The sequence below is a fragment of the Pomacea canaliculata genome, linkage group LG4 (genome assembly GCF_003073045.1).
Source record: "Pomacea canaliculata isolate SZHN2017 linkage group LG4, ASM307304v1, whole genome shotgun sequence".
Lineage (NCBI taxonomy): Eukaryota > Metazoa > Mollusca > Gastropoda > Architaenioglossa > Ampullariidae > Pomacea > Pomacea canaliculata.
This window is the reverse complement of record NC_037593.1, coordinates 2,489,111-2,507,821: the sequence shown is the minus strand read 5'-3', so window position 1 is coordinate 2,507,821 and position 18,711 is coordinate 2,489,111. Positions and strand designations below refer to the sequence as shown.

The 18,711-nt window shown below is 39.2% G+C and overlaps 2 protein-coding genes across 3 annotated transcripts; both read right to left on the bottom strand.

Moving 5' to 3' along the window:
* Positions 1–1,296: 1,296 nt before the first annotated feature.
* Positions 1,297–5,058, bottom strand: LOC112561511 (DNA polymerase delta subunit 4-like). The gene is made up of 4 exons (XM_025234058.1): positions 4,609–5,058; positions 3,861–3,962; positions 3,570–3,681; positions 1,297–2,862 (listed from the first exon to the last, which is right to left on the bottom strand). The coding sequence occupies exons 1-4, from the start codon at positions 4,697–4,699 to the stop codon at positions 2,838–2,840; spliced, it is 330 nt and encodes a 109-aa protein (XP_025089843.1). The 5' UTR covers positions 4,700–5,058; the 3' UTR covers positions 1,297–2,837.
* A 1,652-nt stretch (positions 5,059–6,710) lies between these two features.
* LOC112561719 (sulfotransferase 1C3-like) lies at positions 6,711–11,115 on the bottom strand. 2 transcript variants are annotated; one of them, XM_025234349.1, is made up of 7 exons: positions 10,960–11,115; positions 9,171–9,361; positions 8,795–8,945; positions 8,501–8,673; positions 8,010–8,113; positions 7,512–7,695; positions 6,711–7,144 (listed from the first exon to the last, which is right to left on the bottom strand). In XM_025234349.1, the coding sequence occupies exons 2-7, from the start codon at positions 9,346–9,348 to the stop codon at positions 7,035–7,037; spliced, it is 900 nt and encodes a 299-aa protein (XP_025090134.1). In that variant the 5' UTR covers positions 9,349–9,361; positions 10,960–11,115; the 3' UTR covers positions 6,711–7,034. The 2 variants fall into 2 exon arrangements, with proteins under 2 accessions (XP_025090134.1, XP_025090133.1); XM_025234348.1 differs by lacking the exon at positions 10,960–11,115 and adding an exon at positions 9,992–10,148.
* Between the last annotated feature and the right edge of the window lie 7,596 nt (positions 11,116–18,711).

The following is an 18,711-nucleotide window of genomic DNA, read 5'->3' as shown; positions in this document are numbered from 1 at the left end:
AAAAAAAAGGAATTAGCAACATCAACAAGAACAAAGCAAAAGATAGAACTTCTCTAGAACATTTAAATAAGAAAAGATAATTAGCAACAATTAATTACTTAAACTTATTGCAGAATGTAGACAATTATTGAAGCTTGCTGTGCAAAAAACCTCATTGTAAAAATGAAACAACAGTAACAACTATCCGCACACGTTTAAAACAGTTGACCGAGAAAGAGAGAGAAGATTGATATCGAGTTAAACTTAATTTCTATTGACTTTTTTAAAAACACAGAACCAACAGGTTTTATTGTAGGTTTCAATCTAAAGGTGACTAGGATTGAAAAATGTCTGACACATCGCCGAGGGATTTTCTTTTTTTTTTTAAAGCGAGGACCTGCTGGAAACAGCTGACAACTCAATCCTCATCGCCTATCGATGTGTACCTCAGCAGGGAGACATTAAAACCTGTTGTTTGTTGTGTGGGACAGTAAGACAGAAAGACATAACAAAACATTGAAAGCAAAAAGAGAAAAGAGAGAGGGAGACAAAAGGGTAAAAAAATGGAGGAAAACGAGAGAATGCTATCTGGCCCTGTGGCTTGAACTTTCCCGTCGTTCAAGTAAACAAGTCTTAGAACTTGGAAAGTCCATTATTAACATAGTGTTTAAATATTTGATTGTTCCTAAATAATTAGTAAATAACAGCATTAAAAGATTCTGCACTATGAAAACAACCAAAACACATACTATAACAACCACTATGGAACAAGTACTTCATAAAATGATGTGTGGGAGTGGAGACTCCATAAAGTGGATGGTTTGATGGGTGTGTCAAAGCACAGTTGAGTGGGTGTATTGATATATATTTGTGTGGAGTCATGCATGTGAAAAACACACCATGCGCAAACCAGTGACAACATTGCCAGGCAGGAACGTGACTTGAACCCTCAGGGGAACAGGAGAGTTGCGAGACCGAAACAGACTTGGAAAAGAGCAGTAGAGAGTGAGGCAAAGGACATCGAAACCACATGGGCCCTACTGAGGGGGCTGCCCTATACCAGATCCGCTGGCGAGGTGTTGTTGCGGCCCTATGCTCCTCAAAGGAGCAACAAGGAATAAACTAACTACAACTATGCATGTGAAAGAAGCGAAAAGCCAGAGAGAAAAGTCAAACAGGTCAAACAATTGATGATGATGATGCACTCACTCCCAACACATACCAAGTCTTCCCTAGTACAGATGTACAAGATGCAGTATAAGAAAGCTAATGCTGATATTCTGGCACACTTGGTGCTGTTAAACTTCAACACAAAACATTTATTAGAAATTTTATTAAAACCAACACAGCTTGCCTTTAAACATTTTATTAGGAAAGCAAAACGCTCTAAAAACATTTGTAGTAAAACCACTCCAATTTATAATTTAGAGAGATTTTTCATTTCATAAAACATTATGCTTTGTATTTAAAACAGTGTTTCTCAAGTGTGGTGTTTAAAATATAACAAGTATGCAAAAATAATCATGCAAATCACAAGTTTTCCCTGATTATTATGAGAGGTGCAACTTTATGGATTTAAAGTTGCGTATTTTGTCCCAGACTTAAAATTGAGCATGTTTCTCAAAAATCTTGCAATAGCCTGGTTCTAGACTGTCCAGATACTAGAATATGTACAAATGAGATATGTAAGATACTAGAATATGAACACATAAGATGCATACAAGTGGCCAACTACATTTCATGTGATTTTTCTCTTTCGCTATCATCACTTGTTACTTGCTTTGTCTGTTGACAATTATCGTCAGGACTATCTCATTATACATGTGTAAAGAAACTGCATCTTTAGATTAGTATTCCAATGAGACAAGGAAAAATTACAAACAATAGAAAACATATTGAAGTGTATGAATGAGACAAAACTTCACAAAAATATTACATGTCATAAGTATAGCTACAAAGCCATCAATGGTTTTGGTATTCATTCAACCAGAAAACATCAAAAGTTAAATCAAAAAGGAAACTTTGTACCTAAGAATAGACTTCAAATAGTAATATTTAAAATTATATTAAATGATACATAGAAGATGGGAGATTTTCCCACCAGAGGCACCCAAATTGCACACTCAAATATAATAATAAATAAGGATTGGAGTGTAAAGATTTAACAAATAAAGTGTAAAGTGTCAACATTCTGTGACATATGTGAAATTATATATTAATTTTTAAAAAGCTCAAGTATTTAACCTGATCTGGATTTAACCTGCGTTTTATAAAAGCAGCACACTTAGAAAAAATAACATTAAAACCTTTGGATCTTAATAACATTTATGATATCAATATATAATTAAAAATGTAATTGATATTTTAGTTTGAATAAAACTAAAAATTAACTGATTTGTAAGTTCTGGATATGTTTCAGTCATGGACATTAAGAATGTTAATATTCCCTTCCCCCCACCTACACATCCCAAAAAATGAAAACAGTTTACATGCATCTATTATTCTAAAGGAATAAACGTGCACTTTATGGTAAAAATATTTTTAAAAAACCAACAGAGAAAATGTCTAAGAAACGTTATATAGCTCCCTTTTTTGATGCATGTATAATACAGGTGAAATGTATTGTAATGATATGTATTTTTCTTCTTATTCCATTTTCACCCCCAATGGAGAATCGGGCCGCAACTACACCATGCCATTGGATCTGGTTCTGGGCGTCCCTTTCCAGTTGGGATCATGTCACGTTACAGCTTAATTTGCCATTCATATGTTAATTTTTTTTCTTGCAAGAAAACCTTTCTAGAAAGAACATTTTCTGAAAGTGATTCTGCTCAGGTAGGAAGATTTGACACAGTGGCTCAAATGTTGTAGTCCTTCCACAAACTGGAAAATGATGAGAGAGAGCAGTTTATAATTTAGTTCTAATGCAGAAGGTCAAGCATTAAACAATAAGATCCTGAATTCCACTATTTCACATGATTTACAGAGAACTAAAAAAAGACTTATCAGTACCAGCCTTTATAATAAACTGTAAGAAGACCCAAAATAATGAGCTCCAATCTTCAAAAGACTTAAAATGATGATGGCAGAACCTAGGACTTTCTATAAACTGTGCAATAGGTTTAAATGACATTATGTTAGCAAGTATTGAACAAAAAGATGCCATTGCCAGCAGTCAGAGTGACGATAATAGTGTTTATAATATAGTGTTTTGTATTAAGGTATCCTGTATTATTGTTTCATTTTTATTTATTGAGGACATATTATTCATTTTTCAGTGAAATTAATAGGTATTTTAAAAGCATAACAATACATATAATAAATGCAAGTAAACAAAACTCTACTAAACTAAGTATCATTATGTTGATTTTACAGTTTTCCATAATAGAACCTTCTCCCTCCCAAACAAGAATTCAGGGGGAGTAAATACCTGTTCTAAAATAACAAAAGATTGTCTGCCCTTACTATGCAGACATCAGGTTTTTGATTTTGGAAATGTCCTAAATATCTTTTTCTTCACTGAGCCCACACATTTATTCTCTCTGTTTAATTAAGAATGTGATTAGTAAATAACAAATTCTAAAACAGACCTTTGTAAATATGTGTCATTATCTGGATGCCTTAGCAGAATGTCCAGAACCTCTTGTGGGGGACTAAGCCCATGTTTCTCAGCTCTTTCCCACCGTTCCTTTCTGGTAATTCCTGTAAGAAAATTTTTTACAATTATATTTCCAGTCAAAAAGGCAAGATAACATCATTAAAAACAAAACAAAACCTTTCCTACAGGGACATCATTTCTAACAATGGTCTTTGTTGCAGGTTTTATTTTCAATTTGTTAACTGAAAATTTAAGTGTGAATAATAATAATAATGATGGCTACCTATACAAGGTCCAAACTCTAAACGGAGATCAAACTGTTTGAGCACTTCCAAATCTGGATCTTTGTGCTGCTGTTCTTCTGTGCTGGTGCTAGGTATTGGGTCTGGAAGAAAAAATGTAATAGAAAAAATATAAAATATTTTGAAAACATTAATAAATGCTCACCAAATATCAAATAATAGCCTCCGTTGCCATCTTAGCAACTGAACTCCCTGAACTGCTTTCAACACCAATTACCAAACTACATGAAGGAAAATTAGACGAGGCCTCTAGAGATACTTCCCAATTCTAGGACCCTTGTATCTGTTTTCAACACCACGTGTACATATTTAAATTCCACTCTCCTTTAATATATTACATTATGTTTATTACTACTCATCCTTTAAAAGTACTTAATTACTTAAATTTATTAGCTTTTTCTTTCCCCGTAATGGGCGAGGGCTAAATAGAAAAAATTGTTTTTGCTTAGTTTACCTCTTGTTAGTAAAAAAATTGTCATTGTCAAAGTGCAGAAACAATTCAAAAGGCCACCTCTATCGTCAGTTTTGTCTAATATTTCGTTTTAAAATACTTAATAACAATGAAAAGTTTACCTAGAACATTTCTTTTAAAAGAAATTACAAAAATCACTTGAATTCTCATAGAGGACAAAGATGTTTTCCCCTGTCAGCAAATATATATCGTTGTGTGTGTGTGAGAGAGAGAGAGTGAGAAAGCGAGCTTAAACTACAATTATAAATTATTTTTACCCTTTCGACTGGATGTAGAAGTTGAAGCCGAGATGAAGTTGTTATGGCGCTTTTTCACTTCCTTAAAGCTATCTGTAATTCGAACTGCCATGTCTGCCCCGTAATTTCATAACACGGTGAAAGGACGTTAGCTGTAGATCACAGCGTCCTCACGCAAGCTAAGCGAAGCCGGGAATCTCCGAACCATGTCATCACCAAAGACAAGTCTATTTGTGACATCTGACAGCTGCGTGTTGAGACATGTCCATCGATCCCTGACTCAGCATTCTTGCGCCGTATGTTACATGACCTACATTGTGTTTACTTATGTTTAATCTTTGAAATGTAAGAAGACAAGTGTCTAATTGTCTAAAATATAGAATATAGAAATATAGAAATCATTTGTAACACATCGCTTTTTCTCTCACACCACGAACTATAAATACACGTCCATGGTGACACTGAAACTAACTAAAGCTAGACAACTGATCCGAATAAGAACAGAAGCTAATTGAGAATATGTGCTGTTTACCGCCAACATCTTGCAGACAATTATTACCTGCGCAGCGTACGACGGTTGCTATCAATCAATATACTCACAAGCACAGATCGATGGACTCAGAAAATGCTTGAACGAAGAGAGGGGAAGGAGAACCACGAGAGTGCTTATATCGTTCCCGCGCATATTGCTGAATAATTGAAATAACAGCTTTGATTGCTCATTGTACCACCATGCAGTGCCATCTGCTCGAGACGGACCGAGTTAGACTTTTGTTAACGAGTAAGGAGACTTTTGGAAACCAATAAAAGCAGTATATATATATATAGTTTATTATTTCTAAGCATGTACTTTTAAATAATATAGACTATTGTGAAAATGGTCTACTGTAGCTCTGCCGAAATTCATCCATTCTTGCTGTTCTGTGTTTTTCTTGTGTTGAGCCCAGTGTTCTGTTATTTTATCTAAACAATGCTATGTACCTTAAGCAAATACCCCAGTATAATTTCATCAACCGCCTTACCCCGACCTAATTTTTTAGTAAAATTTTGTACGATATATAGAATGCCACCATTTAAATGGATTAATGTCGCAATTATATTTATGTCCCTTCTTTTCTTGTACGTACGTGTGTCTTTCAGAATTATAATCATGTACGTATGTGTGTAGTAAACAAGACGAGCTTTTGTATATAGTCTATCATGGCTAGAAAAGGCAAGATACTTGTTACTTGCAAATCTGAGTACATTCTTAAGATGTGAGTGGAGGAGATCTGCATGATGTGTCTTTGAACTAGTTAATTGTTGCACGATGAAAATGATGAATAAAGTGGACAACAACTCCACTTTCATGGTTGGCTGGCAAAGGTCTTCCATCCAGAGGTGACTCCACACTCTGAGATAAGGGAACCGGAGACCCCCCCCCCCGACCGTGACACCTTGAGATGTTTTTTACAGATGTGGAAGAGGGAGGATAAAGAAAAACTTCGACGCCGAGCATCCAGAAACGAGATCTGAACCCTGAGCTTCCCACTGTAGAGGTGGCAAACGAGGGTTTTAACCACTACACCGCCGGCCGTCTTTGCTCGACCCGTTAAATTGTGTGCATTCGTCCCGTTCATTTGCAGGTCCTACAAAACTATATACTGTTTTTAACATACTGAAGTTTACTGGTGTCACACTTAAAAATTCAGTCTGCTATCATCACTATTATCAGACAGGGCTGTGTGGCTGTTTTCTTGTTATATGTATCTATTTTTAAACAATAAATATTAATAATAAAAGATAATTCCCCTGTTAAGGTAGTCAGTTTCCGATTCCATGACTTATTGCTCTTGTTGTTTATGTTATGTGTAATAATGTGTAGCAACACCAAAAAATTAATGCTTTCAATCACACGATCTCTGGTTTCATCTCCGCTTGTATAGATGACTATGGAATCCTCTGTTTAGACACGATGAACCACTTACAGCTTACTGTCAATATAGTCACAAGATTTTTGAGGCATTTTCCTTACTTGTTAACATGCATTGTCAACCCTCCCACAAACTACCAACAACAATGTTTATAACTGACCTTTATAAACTCAATTAAAACCATGCATAGAGAAATCAAAGTTCAAACGATCAATGTTAGAAAATGTTTTTATTCCTGGACTTTGTTCTACAGAAAATTAAAACTTTCCTAAAAAAGTCAACCTTCCAGTCCTTTGCGCGGAGACACCGATGCGATGAACACAGGTGACGATGTTTACAGCCTGGACAGGTCTACATCCATGTTTACATGAAGTGTTCCAACATCTTCAGTCAGGCTACACACCATTCATGGCTGATAAAGCTGCAGCTGTCCTTCGTTACGAACACAGTTCATAAGACAAAGGATCACTTCACTGCGGCTGGCTGCGTGTTCTGAGGCTGCTGTAGAGAAGCTGCGGTGGAGCGGGATGCGAATCACACGTATCTGAAGGTCAGCTGACTGCCAGCCATACGTTTCTCGTACAGCGCGTCGAAAGCCTCGTTCTGGGCCACAGTGAACCAGTTCTTCCAGTCCCCGACCTCGCCTGGCACGAAAAACCAACAAACAATTTCATCATTCCAAATTCTACATTTCTAACGAACTGATAACTGTGACATGATCACGTGATCCAGTAACATAGCTAGCGCAAGATATCAGCTACCTTAGCTATCTTTCGGACATGTGCTATGTCTGACATGAACATTGTTGATCGAGTTCTATCCATAAATGAGCGCATTTTCTTTGAACATAATTTTTAAAAATTAAAAAAATGTTTACTGTAAAATACGATATACATAAAAAATACACAGATCCCCGTTGCATGTGCACGCTACAAAGGTAGAAATCTGTGGGCCTCGAGTCCACTTCTTGAATTCAGCCATAAACATTATTGGTTCATCATCACTAAGCACCTTTCCTGTAGAAGCCTGGTGCATTTTCCTTCCATATTTTCCCCTTCATTTCACTCGGCATCTGCGCATCTTTGACCGCCTTCATGTTAGTGAACTTGCAAGCTTCCGCGATGCGCTCACACAGTTCTCTGCCCCTGTTGAGACCCAGGAACTTGTCCAACTTCTCTATCTGCCCCACGGGGTCCTTCAACCGAACCATGCAACTTACATAGCTTTTCAGAAAGAATTACTAGAACACTTATACTTTAAATTTTAATCAATTCATTTAATACTTCTCAGAGAAGTAAAATAGTTTTGTAGAGTATAAATTATTGTTCTTAGATATAAAGAAACCTATATGTAATGTATGTTGCAAGATCCTATTTGTGGATTTCTTCATCAGAGGTATGTTGACTTAAGTAAACAAAGGGTTTCGCGTGTGAACCCTGACGACTATACACAATCAGAAGATACTGCAAGTTGCTAGTATACAACAGAAGTTAACCCTTAGACTCTCACCAGCTTGAGGTCTTCAAACGACGAGATGATGAAGTTGAGTTCTTTGTCAGCTGACAACTTCGCCTCCCAGTCCAGCACGTAGTCGAACCAGTCCCCGTAATAGTCTGCAAGAATGCGAAATAAAACGCGAAAGACAATTAACTAATTATACAATCAAGATGATAATTCAAATAACCCAGTATTTGTTTTATAATAACAAGTATCAAAGCAGCATTAAACCAACTTGCAACAGTCAGTGGCGGCGACCCACAATTTTATGGCCGACATAAAACAGCAATTTCTCTTTCCTTTCTGAAAGTTCTACTTGTATTCTTTATCTGATAATTAGCTTCCCCCGCACAACAAGCTTTAGAAATAATTTTAGAATGTGACCCCAGAGGGTCAATTTAATGTCGCTAGACTCAAAGCTACGACTTGGAGTTCTTTCTCTTACATAAAGCATGTACAGTAAACAAAGATCGGTCAGCAAGTGAGTGATGAGTAGTACTCACATCCCATGTCCATCATGGTTTCGAAATATTGGTTCCAGCTGGCATCATAGGCGAGAACTCCAGTGTGGCCATGCACATGGTTGTAAAAGGAAACCCACGTGTCCTTAGGGTTACGGGTCAAGTACACGACCTTGACTTTCTTCTCCCACACTTGTAGAGGAAGATGATGGTAGCTGAGCAACAGGAAACAGGTTTGGACTTAAGTTACAAAATTACAGAGTGACTTATGGTATTTGGGAGTTCTATACATGTATTTGTAGAAAATTAAAATGGGTAACACTCGAGTAGACTTACCGGAAATGAGTAAAAAGTACACGGGGATGGTCAGGGGGCAGTAACTCGTCCTTAGGAGAAAAGTCCAGGAACTCTTTAGCTTCCGGTTTACGGACGAACTCCGGCGATCCGGCGAGTAACATGTGCAAGATCTCGTGGTGCCAGTGAGATCCTGCGAGACGCAAACAGGAACGTGATAAAGTGTGACGTCACTGGAGTTCACGAACTTTGCACTCACTCGATTTTCGTTCTAACTTCTGGCTTTCTTAGTCTCTCTTGAAGTACGTGGTCTGTCGAGTTCAGTGAAATGTCAGTAGACTGCCGGCTTTCAGTAAAATCTTTCTTCTGTTCGTTCAAAGATTAATCTGTGGTGAAGACAGGAGAAGGCGACACCTACCTGTCTTGGGAAAACCCGTCAGGATGACGTCATCTGGTCGGAGTTCCAGGTGACGCAGTTCTTTGATGTGTTGCCGGTAATCTTTGATCATAGGGAAGGGAGGAAACCAAATGTCGCCTCCATTTCCAAACCTCATGGCATTGCCGAACTTGTCCTTCAGCTCCAGGTAAGCAGGCATGTTTACTGTTTATCTGCAATATGGCGAACTCACTTCTCAGGCAGATGAGAATAAATATGCACAGAGCACGTGCGAACACATCTGACACTAAAAATAACTCAGTAACCTCATCTTTGTCCTCACCATGCCATGCAAGATTATCTGTTTAGGTTGTTACAGTGTTCGTATTTTAAGTACACATTGGGGTCATTCAGATACTACTGCCATTTCGCACTTATTTACTTCCTGAGTGTTTATAAGGTTAAAAGATTTAAATACACAGTTTGTAACTTCGCAGCTTCTTTTAGCTGGTACTGGAGTGCATCTGCACTTGATAGCAACGGGGCTCTCCCTCTTTCACACACACTCTCACACACTCTCTCGCCCTCTCTCTTTCTCACACACACACACATGGTCTTTCTCTCCAAACGACATTTAGAAAAGCCACAGACCGTCGACCTAGCGGTTAGACTGACCCACATCCACCTGATGGTGGAGCATATTGGTACATAGCTCTCTAATACATGATGTCTGCTGCTTGCATAAATGTTTCTTCTCATCTCTCTTTCTGGTTGCCTGCATGTCAAGGGGCAAGCACCTTTATAGACTGCCACCACACATTTGAACACGTACAGCCTTAATGTACCTTGTAAACAAAACTCACTTTTTGTGGGAGCCTCCTGCAGCAAAAGACATCTAGCGGTTGGTCCGGGGTGCGGGCACACAGTGAGTGGACTACCCTGTACCCTCCCACTTCCCGATGTGTGCTGACCTCATTCACAGGGCAACACGTGCTCTCCCCCATCCCCCATCCCTTCCAACTTCCCCTCCAGCCTCGCCCAGATGAATGGGCCACTGAGCTACATTCATAGTTATATTCTTCCTAAGGACATGCAGTGCTAACTCCGAGCTCTTAACCTTGTTTGTTCCCCGATATGACAGCAGACTGCAGGAACCAACACAGCTCTCCAGACGGTTGACAGTCGGATGGTAAATAAATATCTGTATACACACTGTTGTACACTCTGTACACAGTATACACACTGTTGTACACTCAGTATACACACTGTTGTACACTCAGTATACACACTGTTGTACACTCTGTACACTGTATACACACTGTTGTACACTCTGTACACAGCACACACGGCACGGGAAGGTGTTATCTTTTAAAAAGTTATCGGGGTTAGAACTGATTTCTCTCTTCGTCTGTCACCTCTTGTCAGTCCGTGCGGACAAAGCTCAGTAGGGTCGAGAGAAATGCCCTTCCACACATTAGTGCATGGAGATAATTGTCAGAATGTAGGTCACACGTGAGTTACATATCTTGTCTCGTATTTTTTCCACATCATATTTTTCCTACAGCTTTAACCTTTTCTTTTTTGCCATGTCATGAAATGTCCTGCTGACACGGCATTAAACAGCCAAGCAGCCAGCGAACCAGCCAAACCACCCCTCTCTCAACTAATGTTTTTCATACCACTTTGCAGAGCAAACTATCATGGAATATTATCTGGTAAAATACATATGCATAGTACCATAGCTAGCTATACCTAGTTTGTGTCACATCAGTCGAAAGGTCAATGTCTGTCACTTTAGATGAAGGAAATAACGACAATAACAACGACTCACTTTGCTGTTGGCAGCCGATGGACAGATGTACCCCTCTACCTTCACTTCGTGTACCCGTGAACAGACCAGCAGCTTGCCCCCAAGTCCTGTGTAAACTTGGTTATCTGGACCACCTACCCTGTCCTCATGACTGGCAAAAGTAGAGAGTCGCTTGTATTTGTACTCCACCCGAGTCTCCCTTCATGCAATAGTTTGGACAAGTTGAATCATCATTGGGGGATCTTTGTAAGGCAATGACAGGGCAATTGCTCTTTTCTTCCCTTGCAAATATTAGTAAGCACTTTTTAAAAGTCTCCCAGGTGTTTGCTTTTTTACCACCTCAATACTTTCCATCCTAGTTACATAAAAGTGTTTTTGTTTTTACTGTTTACCTACTTTCCTAAAGGGTACATGGCATTCCGATTATATCTTGTGTCGATGTTTCATGAAGAAATATTGAATGTGTTGTAGCCGGTTTATTACTAAGATGAAAGAAAGCCCAACAACAACAACAGGGCAGGTCTGTTGTAAGTATAGTACAGTTGGCAGCAGTGTATACTAAGTGTAACTGATGATGAATTAATGGCGGACAAGTAACATACCTTCTAACAAAAACATCAACTATGAAAGTCACAAAAATGAAATATTTGGCCAGAAAAGTCCCCTTTTCTGAGCACCAATACTAAAAATGATTTATTTTTTGGATTGCATGACATTTTAAAAGGAGTCTTCATTGACTAATTTCTCCCATGATATTTACTCTGCCTCGCAATTATCCGCTCGTTAAAACAATGAAGTACAGAAGCAAGAGGACCGTTCAGTGGACAGAAGAATGTCGGTCACTGGCTGGCGGCCAGGGTTCCTACATCCCTGGAATTCCTGTTTGTCAAGGTTTGACAGACTTCCTTCAGCACTATAGGACATTCTGTCATGTGAGTCACTAATGAATGTGAGCTTGCTCCAGAGATTAATAGTCACGATTATTATTTTTGTCTCACCGACTGAACTGCAGCCGACAGCAGACGACAAGACCGGCAACGATTATATCAGATTGTCACTTATATAAAAATATGCCTGAGATAATAAAGATAACATATGTCTATCTTATTTTGAAGTCGAACTGTATTTCAGTCCTAAGCATTTTCTTGCCCAGGGGTGGCATTACGCATGTGTGAACTATTCACCTGCACCGGGCCGCCATAACCCAGAGGCCGCCACACCAATATATATATATTAAATATGAAACAGAAAACTAAAATAATGACACAGCTGACGGCAATGTGGCCGAAAATCATCCCGTTTCTTGTTAGTAAGTTTGCTGTATTTACTAATGTTGCTAGAGTCGGAGCAGTAAGCTGTATGTACAGGACTGTGTATACAACATATGTAGTATTATATATTAAAATATTATGGGCCGCCACTTGCTTTGATTGACATTGGCGGGCAAAAGGGGCCACCGATTTTTTTTTCTGCCCAGGACCGCCCCTGCCTTGTGTATAAAAATAAATAAAACTGTTAGTATGATTTATATTTGAAGTGTGCATAATTCGTATAATACATCATATTTTAAATTGTATGCAAGCTTATTATTAGCAACATCATACAAACTACACCACCCTGTTAAGACACCCAGCTAATGGGGTCACTCTACTGCAGATGTTCTCCTTTTCTTTATCTCTCAACGTTCTACTTTTTGACCTGAGTCCTTCTCCCTCAACGTTCTACTTTTTCACACGAGCAGTCCTTCTCTCTCAACATTCTACTTTCTGACCGCCTTTGTCTTCAAAAGGTGTGGAGCCTGTAAAAAACCAATCGAGGTGAAGGATGTGTTCGTTTGTATCCGTGTCTGGAGAATCTGTATCACATGAAGGTTAAACTTACTCTCGTTCTCTTCATCTCTCTCATTTTCATTGACATCGCATCAAAGTTCTTACTACTTTAACCCTTTGTTGTCTTAATAACGCCTGCTGTTGTGACACAGTATTTACTGACTGACATTCAATCAACCAATAAGCAATCACACATTTCTCACACACAAATACTGGAAACGACTGGAAAATCTACTTTGTAAGAAATCACGCTTTCTCATTAGCCATGAATGATTAGTGTCAGTCTGTCAGTCAGCCTGTCTGTCTGTCATTCGTCGGTCGGTCAGTCAGTCCATTTACTGCGAAGTCCAATCTGGTTGACAGCCAAACCTTCTGTCTGCACTTAGCTGTACCCACGACAAGGTGACAGATGTTTCAGGCCTGTGCAAACATCTATCTCTAGGTCAGCTGCACTACATTCCACTCACGGCTTTCAGAGGTTAAAATATTTCTACATCCGCTGACGATTCCCCCACATTACTCCACCCCACTTCACCCCGGCACATCGCACTCGCCCTCTGCTGCAATATTGCCAAAGCACAGTAGTCGTCTTCTTAACAGTTTTTTTCCCTCGAACTTTAAGGCCATGTTTGTTGTTTCTATGAGGAAGCCTGATGTAATACTGTGGTAGATGTTAAATCCACACTCTCTCATGCTGTGAGCGTGTCTCGCGATGCTTAGTGTAAACAAGTAGATGCTTAGTGTAAACAAGTGCAGTCTTTCAAAGGTGAGGTCACATAAGGAACACTGGTGGTGTTTGTAGTTGAGTATTTCTATAACGAGACTTCGAGAGACGGTTATTCACCCAGATGTTTGAAAATGGTATCTCACACTGAGTTACTCCCAAACATCAGAGGCCAGATATACAATGTAAAATATATATTGTGCTGCCCAGGAGGTTAGTGCGATGGGTGGAAGGTCTTCTCCAACCTGTTGCTGGAAATTTTCTGCAATAGAAGACATGCGAACCTAATTTATCAGGGGAGGTAAAGAGTAAAGAACTTGCTTAGACCTTGATACGATAAACCACTTTACGTTTCTGTCATTATGGTCACTGGGCCGTGACACTCTGTACCGGTTTTTACCCATACACCCTCTACACACACACCCTCTACACACACACACCCTCTACACACATACTCTACACACACACCCTCTACACACACGTCATACCTTCTACACACACACCGATAGAAGTTTACAAAAGCTAAATGTTTGTCACCTTTGAATAAATTTAGTCTTTTCATACGATACACTTTTACGACAAAGTTGATCTTTTAGCCTATTTCAGTAAGGAACAATGCATTTAGATAAAAGAAATACAGTGGAACCTCGGTTAGCGAACGCCTCGGATAGCGAATTTTTCGGTTAACGAACAAAAATTTCGCTAAAAATTTGTCTCGGATAGCGAACAAAATTTCGGATAACGAACAAAAATTTCGTTAAAAATTTGTCTCGGATAGCGAACAAAATTTCGGATAACGAACAGCCACGTGAACCACACGTGACCGACCAGCATGTCATCATTCGCGCTCGAGACAGTTACGATCAGTCGTTCCTTACCTGTGCGCATCCTTCTTATTTAGTGATTGTTGTGCTTTATTTTAATAAGATAATCCTCAATCATGGCTCCAAAGAAGATTAAGAGCAATTAATAGTAGTGAGGTAATGACAAGGACGCGGCCAACAAATGAATTGAAAAAGGAAATGATTTCAAAGTATGAAGGTGGCATGCGTCTGTCGGATATGTGATGTCGTATTACCGAAGAGTTTTACAAAAAAAGGCAGAAGAAGCAGACACTGGACAAGTTTTTTCCTTTAACCTCAAAGCTACAGAAAAGGGAAGTCTCCCCCGATTTTATAATGTCACGTGTGCTCATGGAGGGGGAATCCAAGCAGTAATTCCACTCCTTCCTCCCCACACCTGCTTCCACCCACGCCGTCAAAACGGCAAGTTTTCTGATGTTTAAATGCTTTCGTTAATGTTTTTATGTTTATTTAACTCCATTTATATCGCATTATAGCTGTTCTCATTAAAACAAATACCTATTATAGCCTGTAACTTTCAAATAGCGAGTCAACAGGGGCTGGGAACCAATTAAATCTATTTCCTTTATTTCTTATGGAAAAAATTGTTTCGGATAACGAACATTTCGGTTAACGAACAGCTTTCCAGAACGGATTAAGTTCGTTAACCGAGGTTCCACTGTATTCTCATTGTTGTCCGCAAAGTTGTTTCCCTTATCTCCGCAATATCCGTAAGAGTGACGCCCCTTGTGTTGTAGCCTACTTCCTAAATCTAGCCATTGGATTCAGCTTCGCTCAATCACTGACTGGAAAACTCACTGTCGTCACCCAACCCTAGACATGTTGAGCCTTTACAGTGCACACACCTTCAGGTTACAAGGCTACTGACTGATAAAAGAATTACTAACATCATACAAGACATACATCATCTATTCAGGATCATTTTTTTCGCCATTCGATCTCTCAGCACCATTTCGGCAATGAAGCCAGACAATTTTAATTCCTTTAGACTACAAAATGTTTTCAGCCAGGCGTTCTGGGGTCACATCTGTTCGCTGCAGACCAGGTCAGATGAAAGGCAAAGGAAGAAGAGGACGACTTCGATTGATGGTGGAGGGGAGGTAAACATTGCAGAACCGCCGACAGCAGCGGTTATGTCCCTTTCTTCTCTTACAGAGTATATACCATGTGGCACTGCGTCAAAATTGTCACAGAGATTTTTTTTAGGGTCCGGGGTAACTCATAATAAGTAAAACATACATACTAATGTTGCAGAACAACACGTGTACTCAGATACACAAAAACTAACAGTTTGCGCCGTTTGTACAGAAGAATAATAACTGCTAAAGTGTTTAACCACCTTTGTACAAAAAAATAAATAAATAAATAAAAAAAATTAATAAATAAAGGTGTGGATTTGCATGTTGCCTAAAATCCGTAAACATCGACTCACACTTCTTTATTTATAAGATTCGTAACTATTTTGAAAAATTTAAAATCTTTAGTTTAACCTGTAACCGGCAAAGAGATCGGCTGACAGCATAAGCTTGGCTCCTGTCTTTTGCTCTAACGCATGGATGTCATGAATTGTGTAATGAATTAGTGTAATCAATGAGACTGTTTAAAATATCATTTCAGTGACTACCTAACGTTTATATGGATGTTCTAAAAAATTGCTCTCACATCTCCAACATGTTTGACACCATGTGTACAGCTACAATATGTCAGCCACACACACTTGTACACACGCTTCATGTACACTGTACACGTGTCACTTTAATGGTGTCCATGACAACATCTGATGTCACTGAAAACAGGCGAAAACACAAGTGACAATATCAGACGCCAGTCACTGGTATCTGTAGGTCAGCTGACTGCCGGCCATACGTTTCTCGTACAGCGCGTCGAAAGCCTCGTTCTGGGCCACAGTGACCCAGTTCCTCCAGTCCCCGACCTCGCCTATAACAGAAAAAGTCATTCTTGCAGGCATAGGTCCTTCTATTTCTGAAAGTTTTCAAAGAAAAATATCTTTATATAAATTCCGAAACGCCAATATAAATGCGGTTATCACGCATGCGCACGCCAAGTGGGCGGACCTGTAGCCTCGCCTCAAGTATTGAGAATAATTAAACATTCGCAATGCGTTTTTCTGACAAACTAATGTCTGCGCACTATGTTGTTATGTTCCTTAACTGTACTGTGTGTGTGTCTGTGTGTGTGTGTTTTAAGGTTTATAGCGTTTGAAGTGTGTAGCTGGTCATGAACTGAACCGGGTCTTCTAGTCCCCGATCTCGCCTGACTGAACAAAATTAATATTATCACTTCAATATTTTTTTAAAGTCAGCCCCATCAACTCTATTTCTCAAACAAGGAATACTCAGCAAGGCGACAGTTACTCGTGCTTTTAGCGGTTTATTAGGTAATTAGGGCTTACTGGTAATTGACATTACGTCAGAGTAATGAGAGGTGAGTGCAATGTGTTTGAGTAAACACTCACAACTACTGTCTACGTAAATAATGAATCTGTTTCTGTTTGTCAGTTTGTCAGTCAGTTGAACGGCGAGCCACTCACGTCATCAATTCTGTCTGAAGTCAGTGAATGTTGACATGACTGTCATGACACACAGGTATGTAGGTAGCAGCAGACGCAGGAACTTATTTTAAACGTGTCCACCCAGACAGTCTTAACAACAACAACAACAACAACAACAACAACAACAACAACAACAACAACAACAACAACAACAACAACAACAACGTCATCAACATAATGTAACGGCTCGCAGGCTTGTGTGAGACTCACTCACCGAGTGCACTTTAAGAGGAGAGAGCGAGGGCGTCGCGACATTTTCCGAGGAAGTAAAACCGACATTGTGTGTAGTGTGTGTGGAGGCTGTAGGGTGGAGGGAGCTTGACAAGGTGTTTGATATGTAACAACCTATGTTGATATGTTGATATGAAACAACCAGTCCTGTCTACTTTACCACACATAACACACACATAATATCTGGTGAGATCCTGTATTACAGCGGCCTTGACACGATGAACTGTATTGTCAGACACTTCAGTTCACCCTGGGGTCACACAAGGTGATATCGTGTGACAAAACAAGACCTAGTGACCACCAAACACAACTTGTCAACACAAACACGTGATCACGTAGACCTGACTACAAGAAGGTGCACGCGCCTCGGGGTCATGAACGTGAGGAATTCATTCGTTTACTTATTCATCCACTGACTGCCAGCATTTCACGAGCGTCTGCCGATACTAGTCGTTGAGGGCAACATCTGGATTTGCCTGCTTGGGATTCCTTCCTGTGACAAAGACACTAAAATGTAACAAACGCATCTTAATTTGTAAAATACTAACAGTTAAACTTCATCCAGCGACCTCTTTGTCCTTCCTGTGGTCTTGTCTTTCACGGCTTCCATTATGTGTGTATTATGTATGGTCAAGTAGACAGGTCGGCAGGTACGAGAATATATTACCTGTCCCTCTCAATACTCACAGAAAGGACTAAGACTGTTCCACTGATTAGACAAATGAGTTTTATTTTTACAAATATCACACAGATACATCTTGTCCATTCATACAGGTCATTTCGTTGTTGTCGGCATGCCGCTCAACTAGCTGAGTGACGAACAGAAACATTTATTATTTACGTAGACAGTAGTTGTATGTGTTTACTCAAACACATTGCACTCACCTCTCATTAGTCTGAAGTAATGTCAATTACCAGTAAGCACTAATTACCTAATAAACCGCTAAAAGCACGAGAAACTGTCACTTTGCTGAGTATTCCTTGTTTGTTTTCGAGGGAGGAAGAGAGTCTGTTTGTATATATATATATGCAAGTACGTGAGAGAGAGGGGAGTGAGCAAGTGTGTGTGAGAGAGAGGGACTATTTGCGTGTGTGACTTGTCGAGTTGCTTGTTGCATTCTTGCCTCTAATTGTAATTGCTATATTTTCTTCTTGTTGTCAATTTTATTTTAAAATATAGTTATATAGATATTAGATGCAATTCTTGTTGTTCGTTGTCTCTTCTTCTCTTCTGTTGTTATTGTTGTTGTTATTATTTTGTTTTACAATTTACGTGGCACTAGGGTATATGCAGAAGTGTTCGCATGTGCGGTAACAACGTTTGCGGAATATATGTTGAATTCTTGAGTTAAATGCAATTTTTGTTTATCAAAAGGTATGAAACTTTCACATGGCATCATCTCAGTTTATTTTCCCTAGCCTTGCATGGTGCACACGATGCATACTGGGATGTGGCAAAGTTGATAGAGTTGAGATTTAAAAAATATTGAAGTGATAATATTAATTTTGTTCTGTCAGGTGAGATCGGGGACTAGAAGAACCGGTTCAGTTCAT

Bases quoted from the DNA above. Each gene is read 5' to 3' on its own strand.
- LOC112561719 (XM_025234349.1), bottom strand. From the start codon at position 9,348: ATGCCTGCTTACCTGGAGCTGAAGGACAAGTTCGGCAATGCCATGAGG. The intron at 8,946-9,170 runs GTAGGTGTCGCC...TGCGTCTCGCAG, and splicing joins GACGGGTTTTCCCAAGACAG to GATCTCACTGGCACCACGAG. The intron at 8,114-8,500 runs GTGAGTACTACT...GCATTCTTGCAG, and splicing joins AACCATGATGGACATGGGAT to ACTATTACGGGGACTGGTTC.
- LOC112561511 (XM_025234058.1), bottom strand. From the start codon at position 4,699: ATGGCAGTTCGAATTACAGATAGCTTTAAGGAAGTGAAAAAGCGCCAT. The intron at 3,963-4,608 runs GTAAAAATAATT...TTTTTCTTCCAG, and splicing joins TTCTACATCCAGTCGAAAGG to ACCCAATACCTAGCACCAGC. The intron at 3,682-3,860 runs GTAGCCATCATT...ATTTTCTTACAG, and splicing joins AGAGTTTGGACCTTGTATAG to GAATTACCAGAAAGGAACGG.